Source organism: Numenius arquata, chromosome Z (assembly GCF_964106895.1).
Source record: "Numenius arquata chromosome Z, bNumArq3.hap1.1, whole genome shotgun sequence".
NCBI classification, from domain to species: domain Eukaryota; kingdom Metazoa; phylum Chordata; class Aves; order Charadriiformes; family Scolopacidae; genus Numenius; species Numenius arquata.
The window spans coordinates 46174303-46187024 of record NC_133616.1 but is presented as its reverse complement, the minus strand read 5'-3'; the positions used below and the strand labels follow the sequence as shown (position 1 = coordinate 46187024).

At 38.5% G+C, this 12722-nt stretch overlaps 1 protein-coding gene across 2 annotated transcripts in view; it reads right to left on the bottom strand.

Moving 5' to 3' along the window:
• Positions 1 to 6676: 6676 nt before the first annotated feature.
• The window catches only part of HABP4 (hyaluronan binding protein 4), a 28198-nt gene continuing 22152 nt past the window's right edge, over positions 6677 to 12722 (bottom strand). The window contains exons 6-8 of one of the 2 annotated variants that reach the window (XM_074166448.1): positions 11081 to 11249; positions 8873 to 9052; positions 6677 to 7844 (exon numbers count right to left, since the gene is read on the bottom strand). In XM_074166448.1, coding sequence (XP_074022549.1) covers positions 7788 to 7844; positions 8873 to 9052; positions 11081 to 11249 — 406 coding nt within the window. In that variant the 3' untranslated portion in view covers positions 6677 to 7787. The remainder of the gene's footprint in view (positions 7845 to 8872; positions 9053 to 11080; positions 11250 to 12722) is intronic. The other variant, XM_074166449.1, reaches the window with a different exon arrangement.

The window sequence follows — 12722 nt, the reverse complement described above, 5'->3', positions numbered from 1 at the left end:
TTTTATTATGCCATACCAAAGCTGTCTTAATTACAAGAATGAAGAGTGGGCATGGGTAGGGATCGTTTCTCAATCTTTTTTGAGTTGTGAAGCACTACCTGCCAAAATGGAATATGTGGTGGCAGCTGCATCACCATTGTTCCACAGAGCAGCTGAAGGAAGTTATTTCTGCTGTCATCAATTGGGAGGTTTTAGTTAGAAATTCTTTCCCTTCTTTAATATACATGACAGATGGATTCTCCCTTGATCTCTTATTCAAAAGTATGCAGCATACTCAAAAGCTGTAGTATCTTGGGTCAAATCCCAATTGGGGCAATCCCAAGCACAAATACAGGTTGGGCAGAAAATGGATTGAGAGCAGCCCTGAGGAGAAGAACTTAAGGGTGTTGGTGGGTGAGAACCTTATCATGAGCTGGCAATGTGCACTTGCAGCCCAGAAAGCCAACTGCATCCTGGCTGCATCAAAAGAAGCATGGCCAGCAGGTTGAGAGAGATGATTTTTGCCCCTCTACTCCACTCCTGTGAGACCTCACCTGAAGTACTGCATCCAGCTCTGGAGCCCTCAGCACAGGAAGGACATGGAGCTGTTGAAACTGGTCCAGAGGAGGGCCACAAAAATGGTCAGAGGGCTGGAGCACCTCTCCTATGAAGACAGGCTGAGAGAGTTGGGGTTGTTCAGCCTGGAGAAGGGAAGGCTCCAGGGAGACCTTATAGCAGCCTTCCAGTACCTGAAGGGGGCCTACAGGAGAGATGGGGAGGGACTGTTTATGAGGGAGTGGAGTGATAGGATGAGGGGTAATGGTTTTAAACTGGAAGAGGGGAGATTTAGATTAGATACTAGGAAAAAATTCTTTACTGTGAGGGTGTTGAGACACTGGAACAGGTTGCCCAGAGGGGTTATGGATGCCCCATCCCTGGAAGTGTTTACAGCCAGGCTGGATGGAGCTTTGAGCAACCTGCTGTAGTGGGAGGTGTCCCTGCCCATGGCAGGGGGGTTGGAACTTGATGATCTTTAAGGTCCCTTCCAACTCTAACCATTCTATGGTTCTAAATTGATAGCTTCCATTACAGCATCAATAACTCAAATGTTAACCCAGACCTTGTCTTTTTGCCCCAATATGACAATAGAGGAAGTGCTGCTGATTTAAAAAAAAAAAAATAATAATTTGTAGAAACTCATGCATTAAAATGGAAAAAAAAAAAAAAAAAAAAAATGTGATTTCACCAGTTTGTTGCACTGCACTTTTTATATTCATGCTTTGCAGACTCTTTGTCCTGCATAAACTTATGTACAGACTATCAAGATCTAAAATTTCTTGACTAATCAGTACTGTTCATCCTGCTTACTTTTAAATTGTATATTTCTAATCATATTTTTTTAACTTGGATTGACAGAATGGGAGTTTATTTTGCTGAAGGTATTTTTAAGATAAAGCTTCATATTATCTTGTAATACTATAGTTAAATAAGCATTTGTGTCTTATTTAAAAATACTGCATATTGTATTTGATTTTATACAAACTATTGAATAGTTAGAAATGTAAACATATATTGTGTAAAATTAAATTAATAATCAGATGTTTGTTTTCTTTTATTTCCAGCTTTCTTAAAAAAATCAGCACAAAACCATCATATCTGTACCACACTAACTCATATGTGCTCTGAAAAATAATGCAAGAATCTCAGCTGCCTGAAAATCTTTAATTAAGCACAAATCCTGAAAACATATACTTTTCAAATTTCGAAAATAGAGAACTTCTGGCTCTGTATCTCAGGGGACTTACTTCGGAAAACAACAGTAATTGTATTTGAATTGTTGGGATACTGTTACCCAGTAAAAAACGCAGATAGGGTTATGGTTAATTTGTTTCTTTCCTTTATGATTACAGAGTACTCATTTTTGGAAACAGACATCATATTAAATATGATACAGTTTGACACCATGAAAGTGAAGGTTTCTCAAAAGTATTTTCAGGAACACTTATTTTTGCATAAGAGCTGATGGTGTTCTAGTTTAGTCTTTAAAAAAAAAAAATCCAAACACAACAGCAAAAAATACTGATCAACTCAAATACTTCTATTCAAAAATGTTCTTCCCAAAATGTCATACTTCTAGGACTGAATCTCTACTCAGTGCTCACACAGGTGACATTTTTCCTGGTGTCCTGCTTCTAGGAACTTTTTGTCCATCTCTTCCACACCAACATAATATCTGGTTTTGAGTATAATGTTGGTTTATTGGGTTTTGCTACCCCTTATTTGAAGGGTTCCTTCCCTTCCTCCTACTATCAGACCTTTTCCAACCTATGGTCCTCTTTCACTTCAGTGGAAGCTTCATTGAAAAGGTTACTACCTTTTACTTTTCCCACAGTTGCTTCCTACTTTTCCCACAGTTGCTTCCAAGGTTCAGAGCCTTTGCTAAAGCCAGGAAAATCTCTGAGCGTTCAATCCATAAGTAACAGAAATATAACCAAACCACTAACAAGCACAGAATTCTTGGATTATAGTTTGTCAACTTAGTTTTTCTCTTGCCAGAAGAGAATAAATCCGTATCTTGTTGCTATTTTTACCATTTGGCAAAGCTATCCTGCTTTAATTAATTCAATTAATTATGCAAAACAGTATCTTTCGTTCAAATCGTAACTAGCGTACAAACCTAGACAGAGGAACTACCATTGCTAAAAGTAGACAGCAGCTTACTGAGTCCTGTTAACTAGCTGTAAAACATTGTAGAGACAACAGAACACAGAATATGGATATTCACACTAGCTACGCAAGAGAGCAAAAACTTTATTCAATTCATTAAGTCTCATTAAGTCATTCATCTCAAACATAACGCTGCCATTAAATGTGATGCAATATCTAAAGCTGCTCTGAAGACAGCTATCTTCAACATTTGTTGCATCACATCTTCAAAAAGGCCTGTTTGCACACAAATAAAACCCAGCTGAAGATTTTAATGTGTCTCTATTAGAATTTAATGTGAAATAGTGTTACTTCTTCCAAAGACTGAAGGTTTTCCCTGTCCAAACTGTTCAGTAGTTGCCCAGCATATGTTAAAGAGAAAAGCTCTTAATTCCATGCCAGTTACTCAGTGACTGAAATGTACTTTTTCTGCAAAGATAACCATGTTTCTCATTCAGTTGTTGATCCAGTGACAATTAGTCAGTTACATTACTTTCAACACTGCATATATATATGTGTGTGTATATATATACTTTTATGTGGATGTGGGTGTATATGCACGTGCTTGCAACAGCTCTGAAGGCAAAAAAAATGGCTTGAACACTGTGTAAGAATAATCTTATTGACAGAGGTCTACCAGGGCTACAGATTTTTTTTTTTCAGATCTCTGAATTATAGGAAACCTTTTTTTTTCCAGGACCCTGAATTTTAGGAAAGCAAACTTCCAGCTCTTCATGGAGTTAGTCAATATGATCCCCTGGGAAGCTGCCCTCAGGAACAAGGGAGCAGAACAGAACTGGCAGATCTTTAGGGACGCTTTCCACAAAGCGCAAGAGCTCTTGATCCCCAGGTGTAAGAAATCAGGAAAGGAAGGCAAGAGACTGGCACAGCTGAGTTGAGACCTGCTGGTCAAACTAAAGGGCAAGAAGGAAATGCACAGGCATTGGAAGCAGGGACAGGTATCCTGAGAAGAGTACAGGGACATTGCCCAGTTGTGTAAGGATGGGGTCAGGAAGGCCAAGGCACAGCTGCAGCTGAAGTTGGCAAGGGATGCAAAGAAAAAGAAGGGCCTCTACAGGTATGTCAGCCAGAAAAGGAAAGTCAAAGAAAGCGTACCCTCCCCTGGTGAGCAAGACTGGCAAACTGGTAACAACGGACAAGTAGAAGGCTGAGGTTCTCAACAACTTTTTTGCCTCAGTCTTCACTGGCAACCTCTCTCCCCACAACTCTCCAGTGGATGGACAGCTAGACAGAGACTGGGGGACCAAATCCCTCCCACTGTAAGAACATCAGGTTTGTGACCACCTCAGGAACCTGAACATAGAGAAGTCTATGGGACCTGATGAGATGCGTCCCAGAGTCCCAAGTGAATTGGCTGCTGTAGTTGCCAAGACACTCTCCATGATATTAGAGAAGTCGTGGCAGTCATGTGAAGTTCCCAGTGTCTGGAAAAAGGGAAACATTGCACCCATTTTTAAAAAAGGTAGAAAGGAGAACCCTGGGCACTATCAACCTGTCAGCCCCTCCATGCCTAGGAAGATCATGGAACAGATCCTCCTAGAAGATATGCTAAGGCATACCTTCTAGGAGAACAGGGTGGTGATTCGAGACAGCCAGCATGGCTTCACCAAGGGCAAGCCCTGCCTCACCAACATCATGGCCTTTTATAATGGAGTAACTACATCAGTAGACAAGGGATGTCATCTATCTGGACTTCTCTAAGGCCTTTGGCATGGTTGCTCACATCCTTCTCTCTAAATTGGAGAGATACAAATTTGATGGGTGGACTGTTCAGTGGATGAAAAATTGGTTGGATCAACAGCTCAATATCCAGATGGAAATCAGTGATGAGTGGTGTCCCTCAGGGCTCCATATTGAAACCAGTACTGTTTAATACCTTCATCAATGACATGCAGCCAAAAGGCTGCACATGCCCCCCAGCCCTGTTTTCACATCACCAAGTGTAACCGGAGTTGAAAACTCATCACCCACGGGCTCAATTGCCTAGTATTCCTATTTATTAACAAGTTTTTTTACCAGGGCTTTTTACTTCTAAGTCTCTTTAGTAATTCTTCAGTATTCTTATGTTAAGCACAGACATTGCTCTCCTCTTTCATTTAAAGTCACTTTCATAGGAATATACTCTTACAATCCTATACCATGTTATGACAAAAATTCAACACTACCATATACAAATGATAGTTGTGGAGAGATGAATTCCTTTCTTTGCAAACTTATTGTGATTTACTATATCTAAAACTCAAAGCTGAAATGCAGTGGTTTTTCCTAGGCCACTCACTACAGTAATCCAAACAGCAAAGTACCTTGTAGTAGTGCATTACAGAGTAACATGACTAAGATCTGCAACAGAATTTAATCTCTTCCTAGATGCATGCCATGTTTTATGACTGTTTGTGTATATATGCTACCATCTGCTTTACATGAAGGAGTAAAGCTTTTAGTACAGCTAAACCAGAAATGACTGTTAGCAGCAGACATGTGCTTAACAGATACAGTTATTTTGGTACCTTAAATATGACAGATAACTGAGATTTAGTTAGTTCTCTTTTCACAGATAGGCAAAGGAATCTGATCACTGTCATCACTTAAAATTAGTAATTTCTCCTCTATACTTAGATACTATCAACTAGAGAAACCCTTAAGCCATATTCAAGTCTGACAAACTGTAAAAGAAAATTGTCACAACTAGCTGCTCTAAGACACTTTTGATTTGATGAGCAGTAACCAACTATACTAAATCTCATTCCCACAAACTTTTGGGTTAGATAGGTTTTTGGTTGGTTGGGGGGGGGGTTGCTTTGGGTTTTGGGTTTTTTTTGTTTAGGTGTGGGATTTTTTTTTGTTTGTTTTGTGTGGTTGGGTTTTTTTGTGGTCTTAAAACCAGTCCACTTGGGTTTGTTTTTTTTTAAACTAGCTGCTGACCAAATGCTCATTATACAGATACACTTTGACATGTCCTTTAAAACATTCCCCAAAGAACCTATTTGTCACTCTGTTTTGAAAAACAGATCAAAGCTAGAAGAGCAAACAGTAACTTTGCAGCAGCAGGAACCAGACTGAAAAACAAAACAATCCTTTCAGCCTTCCCACAGAACAGTCAGAACTGAACCAACTGCCTTACACCAGATTCCGCCCACTGGCATAACAAGGTTTCAAATTTCTAGTAGAAAAAGGAGGGTGTCTTTTAAGTATTTCACTGCTTTCTTTAGCAAAATCAAGTGCTAGTAAAAGAAGAGGCTACATCTCCAAAACATGATGAAAATAGACTTTGAGACTTGCAAAGCAGCTTTCCACACCTATACACACATTCATCCCTGCAAGTAAAAACATAAATAAGATTGCAGAGACGTTCTTCCCTGTCCAATGGGACAGGAAGGGAAGAACAAGTGAAAAAATTCCAAGACCCACAAAGAAAAAATCACTTCTGTTCTATAATCATGAAATTGACATTTTTGGCCAAAACACCCAAACACCTATTGAAAGAGCAGCAGCAGTGATTTCAAGTAGTAGCTTGCTCCTAAAAGTTGAAAGTCATTTACATTATTTCATCCAGGTCAATTACTCAAAAAGAAGCAGCAGCATGTGTTCCTCTAACACCAACACTTTGTTGGCTTTTGTACATACTTTCTACTACAGGTTGTCAGAGTATCTCTACGCCACTAAAATGAGCTCCTTGTAGCATTCCAAACTCATACAAATTGTCATACGAGTAATTTAACAATGTAAAAAGTGTCCTTTGGGTAGCACTACTTTGCAGACCATCTGTTTGGAGCATATAGAAAAGTGTCAGTAGTTTTCCTAGGATGATTATATCCTACTTGCATAAAGCCTTACCACTGAGATAAGAGTTAAGTTTCAGAATACTCTTCGAGCTTACTCTGCAGCAAACCTTTTCTGTCTTCAAGTCTCATTCACTACTTGCTCTCAAAGGAAACTGCTTAGAAGTGATAAAAAACAAAGTGAGGCAGAGAACAGGAAAAGAAGCAAGGTTTATATTCATCTGCTTTCCCAGTAAATTGAAAGAATGCAGGCATTTGAAGACTCCTTTGAGGCCGACAGCTACTTCTAAGATGTCCAGTGTGGTCTGTTCTCTCATTTCTTTCCTTCATCACTTCCTCGTTTATCTCAGATCCCTGAGAATGGCTCCAAGTGTCCCATTTGACAGGGAACAAGTTAGGATATCTGGCTCAAGTGAGTAAGTAGTTAAAGCTGCAAGGAAAGGACATCCCACCCTCATCCCCAATGTCACACAAACTTCTTGGTAAGGCATGAAACATTTTTCTTTGTAGTTGCTCCTGCTAAAATTAAAAGCTTCCTTAACTTAACTTAAGAGTTCTGTCTTTTACTTCACCTTCAACATCTTCAAAGTAGTTGCAGATTATGCCTTGTTACTGAAGCAATACTTATGGTTAGCTATCAATTATAAGCATCTGTGCTGCCTTAAAGATCACTTAGGTTTAGAAAGATGTTCATTGTTTTGGGTAAGGTCTACTGTTTAGGTTTGGATTTTGTTTTTCTTTCCAGACTACATCCAAAAAGCAAAAGCTTCAATCTGCTACTCTGACTTGTGACAATAATACCTCACACCCAAATCAATGAGCACTTTCCTTTACTTGTCAAACTCTATAAAGAACTGTAACTTGTGACTGTAAAAAATACACACTTCACTCAAAGGAGCAGGGAAAGCAGCTTTCAAATATACAGTGAAATAGAGTCCCAACTGCAGACCACATTGTAGAGTTTACTTTTCATCATGGTGTTGTGGATAACTTGATATAATCTCTATATACACATTTTTAAACACTGTACTGTCAAACTTCATCTGAAGCCTTGTAATGAAGTACTGTAAGCCCTCACACAGTTTTCACAAAAGGAGGCAGACACTAGGACCTCTGACAGGATCCCAGATCACTGGTATCTCCAGAACCCAACTCCATTAGCAGATGGCTGCTATCATTCCACACCAAACACCCAACCAGCTTTTCCAGTAGAAACAGACTTTCTTTATCCACACCAGCATAAAACTGGTCTCTTCACAGCTACACAAGCCAGTTTGAGGTAACACCGTTCATGACAGTTCCTCAAGCTAATGCTGGAAAATCCTCAGGATCATCAGGATCTGGAGCAACAAGCTGCACCTATAAAGTAAGAAAGGAAGCTTTATAAAACTGAATGTATTTCAAAAGCATCTGACAGCTATGTATATGTATTTTACCCCTGAAAAGGGTTAGTTCTTCTATTTAAATGCTTTGTATCCATCACTGTCACAGAAATGCAAAGCTTTTATCGCAGAAGTTATAACTACTATAATTTCTTAAGTATTTATCCAGTGAATATATTTATAATGCTGATGTACTGCCTGGGGAGAACCAGAAGATCGCAAGTTCTGCAGCACTGAAGGAAAAAAAAAAAAAGTAAATTCTAAGGCTACTGCACATATTGGATTATAGTTTTAAACTCTATATTCTATTATTATACAGAGCCTCTTTCATTCAGATTAAACAAATGCATTAAGTCACCTCCATATCATTCTGTAAGTTCCCAACCTTAAAGTATTTTACTTATACTAGACAGAGATAAACTGAGACCTTCAGTCAGTATGAAAAATAAAGATGTCATTTTTCAGTGTGCAAATGCTTTTTTTTTTTAAGAGAAAAAGGTAGAGGAAGTTTTTTTTAATGGTTATATTGAACATTTGTATCATTCTGTACGATGCTATACAATTTATTCTGTCATCTGTAGGATCCCAGTTCGATGATCTCACTCTCAGTAATCAATATTACTGTACTATATTGAATTTTTTTTTGGTGATACAAGCCTTAAGTCATTTTAATTACTTCCCTATTTGTATCAAAACTCACTGCAGAAACAAATCTTCATTGCATCCTTTCCTCTAGTTACCATTACAGCAACTAATAATCAGACCTTTTGAAATTTATGTGTTAAGGGTTGTGAGCCTGAGCTGGTATTTAATTTTGAGTAGCATGATATGGGTCAGGAACTCAAAATAACCAGGCCAACATACTATGAGGAAGAAATCAGAAACGAAGTCTGTCACTACAGATATCAGTAATTCCACACAAAAAGGGGCAGGACACACAAACATACGAACAACTGAAAAAAAAACCTCCAAGCAAACAACAATAAAAAACATAAAAAGCATTACCACTACTTCTGGTCGAGGTCCTGTTTCCTCAGCTCGTTTGCCATGACCACGACCACCTCGTGCTCCTCTTGATCCACCACCAGGGCGAGGAAGACTCCCAAAATTAATATCCAGCTGAGATGTTATGTTATTCACTGGTCTTCGAAAGACATGAGAATCATCTTCAAATTCTTTTTGCAACTAAAAAGAAGATCTGGTTAAAGGCTATAGCTTCCATGTACAGCATTCTCCCCTCCCTGACGCATTTTTATATTACAGATTAATATGCAGATAAATCAAGATGACATTCAGAATAATGGCCTGAATTAGGCCTTAACTTGCACAAAGTTTTGCAAGGCAACTGTAGCTTCCCACCTGGTTAGGATAATTCTTTGTTGGATCAGAAAATCCTGGCAACAAAAATCTTCGGTATTAGATCTATAACACCAAAGAGGTTTTTTAGAAATAGCACCTACAAGGTTTTCTAAGGGACTAGAGAATCAGGCTTAAGCTACTTACTCCTACTACTTAATTATGTTCAAGTAATGGTTAAAAGGCCATAGTAGACTACAGTATTTGGCTACTAACCAATCTATTAGTCTATTTGTCCGCACCTGACTGCACAAGTCAGAGGCGATAGGACAAGAGGAAATGGCCTCAAGTTGCACCAGGGGAGGTTCAGATTGACTATCAGGAAAAATTTTTACACTGAAAGGGTTATTAAGCATTGGAATGGGCCGCCCAGGGAAGTGGTTGAGGCACTGGAGGTATACCTGCTATACCTGCAGGTATTCAAAAGACAGATTGACATACCGCTTAGTGACATGGTTTAGTGATGTGTTTTGTTGTTTTTATCAGAGTTAGGTTGATGGTTGGACTAAATGATCTTAAAGGATCCCCTCCAACCTAGACAATCCTGTGACCTATGAAATTACTGTTGTTTTAACTCTGTGTTAGCTTGTGGATGTAAGATTATTTCCCACCATAATTTAAATCTGCACTGTAGTAATGATAACATATATGTAAACTGATCTCATACAGTGACTTATATCCCATATAGACACTTATTTTATTCAGTGTCTAATACAGAGATTTGATTTGTTCATGTTATACAGTTCCAGTACCTCCTATTCTATGTTCATTTTGACAAGTCTTGAGACTGTCAGCCAAGAAACTTTACAGGCAAAAGAACAGAAATTTCCATGCACTATTCACACACTCTCTTCAAAACTTGTGGAAAATATTCTCCCCACCCCTCCCACCATCTCCCTCAGAGAAGGATAATGGCAACTGTGGCCACCAAAAGCCATGTGAAAAAGGCCACTTTGGTATTACTGCCTGTCCCTGAAAGGGCTCAATGACCTAAAGCAATTAAGGCTTAAACATTTGGAAGTTTTGATGTTAATAGTATAACTAGACAAAGGATAATAAGTGTATTCATATGTGTATGCAGATCTTAGTGATCAAAATTCCATTATGCTATAAGTATATTCACATATTTCTGTGACCACCCAAAATCTGAAATATAAGCAGGCACAAATCTGTGAAAGAAGCCTCCCCCCTCTCGCCAATTATATCAATAAACTAGAAGTTCTCCTTGAAACGTCAGCCCCAGTGATATGGTAGAATAAAAGTAAGAGAAAAGGGGGAAGAAAAAGCATTTTACTATAAAACAAGCTCTCCAGAATTAATTCTAAGAAGCAGGACCATAAAACTGGAAAAAAAATATTTACATATTTCAAGTGCACAATGAAAGCTGGGATCCATCACAGATGAGAAACAGGACACTTAGCATTCAGACTAGCAGATGCTAAGACCCGAGTTTAATATATACATGCAAATATATACTGGCAAGTAAGCTAAACAGGATTCAAAGTTAGGATAAGAAGCATTTAATAAACCAAGTTTCTCTAGCAGCATCACCAGAGACCTATATAGGTGGCAGCAGCAAGGACACAGGTTTTATATAGCCAAGACTTAGCCATAAGGCAGAACTACATGATATATTATATATTTGCATACAAAATGGGGGTGATCTGAGAGTAGAAAACGAACAGACAGTTGAGTTTAAAGCAAGTTTTAGGGCACACATATGATTACAGTCACAAAGCTTAGATACTGATTTCTAGTCTGTTCAGATTATACTAAAACTAGTAGAAAAAGAATGGAGACAGTTTCCTAACTCTGGGCATAAAGTGGAGTTTACAGAATTCCTGAGGCAATACTTACAGCATCGCTGTATTTTGACTTGTGAATCACCACTGCTTGGGAGGGAACAGTGGATTCTGGCTTCCGGATGTTGAATTCAGGCTTTGGTCGATTCTGTTGCTGAAGACTTTTCCACTCATCTAATGTCATTTCTTGAACTACTTCTTCCATAGGCTCTCCTTCAGCAATTCTAAAGGTTTATAGTTGTAAAGTAAAAACCATTAGCTTGCACCATGCCAGGATGAACAAGAACACTAATCTCTGAAATAAGGATACTAAACAAAACATTTATAATGTTTCTCACCAAATTAATATCCTCAATTTCTCCTATTCCCCACAGTAACTTGATGTGCAAGTTTTTCACTAATGCAAGATGGAAAATATACTTGTGGCCTGTTGGAAATCAGTCCTATGAACAAATGCTGTCTCCAGCCTCCTGCAGCAAGTTCTGGTATTTATCCAGTCTCACTGTAAGTTCAAGCACTTCAGATTCTAGGCAAAACCAGTCTGTCTTTTCATCTGGCATATACTCAAACCTATTGTTTAATACTGATTCTACTCCTAGCAAATATAGCCATAGTAAAAAAAAAAAAAAAGCATACCAAGCAGTTTTAAAACACCCCAATTTCATGGTTTTATTGAATTGTACTGCAGGATGACAATGAGATGGATTCATGTTTCAGTGCAGCTTTCAATCATCAAAAAGACACAATGATCACACCATGGCATCTAGGTAATTATTAAAATTTCCTTTGTTAATTTCACAAGATGCTTCTTTGATTTCTTTTGTAGACGTAGTAGCACACAAGGAGAGAGTATTCATCACCTGGCAAAACCAGATTAATCCTAGTCCAGTTTTAATGTGTCACAAAGTGTAATAATGATGTTCAAGGAAAACAGACGGAATATGTGAGAGTCTGCCTTGCATATTTTTGAACTGTAAAGACAGAATCTAAGGCTTTATGTCTGTGTTGATAAGATGCATAAGACAAAACTAGAGACTCTTCTCCAGCCACCACTGCTTGACTGCTCTTCTCTCACTTTTCTGATGCTGACCAAGACTTACTTGCCCAGGATCAGCAGCTATTACAGTACCCTACAGGTGTACCTTTTAATGATATTTGCAGAAAGCTGTTCCCCACTATGCAGCATCACATTCAGGGAGCATAACTCACTTCATCACCATAATTGTCTGTTGCAGAAACAAGTCAAATATCATGAACTACAGGATAACCATCACTGATTACTCCCAGAAACCTGAGAAACCATTTCTCCCTTCTTCCATGCAAAACTGTTACATGTTGCAATACCAAAGTTGGTTAAGTATTTCCCTAACATTGATTTTTCCAGAAAACCCTTTCATTTGATCCCTTCTGGTGGGAGTACTACGGATTTGTCTTTCCTCACTCAATCGCAGTTTCAAGTCATCTTCTGAGATAATATGACGATTTCTCCAATGTAAATATACAATTAATTATGCAATTTGGAAATTTATTTTATCATGGAAAGATGCAGAGTCAAATGACAGCCAGTGAATTGTGCCTTTTGTTTTTGAGGTAGTAGATGCACCCCATCAGAACACACACATTTGTTTGGGAGTGCTCCGTACATAGGCCTGATCCCTCTTCCTACTTGATCTTGCATAGAACCATTCTATTTCTTG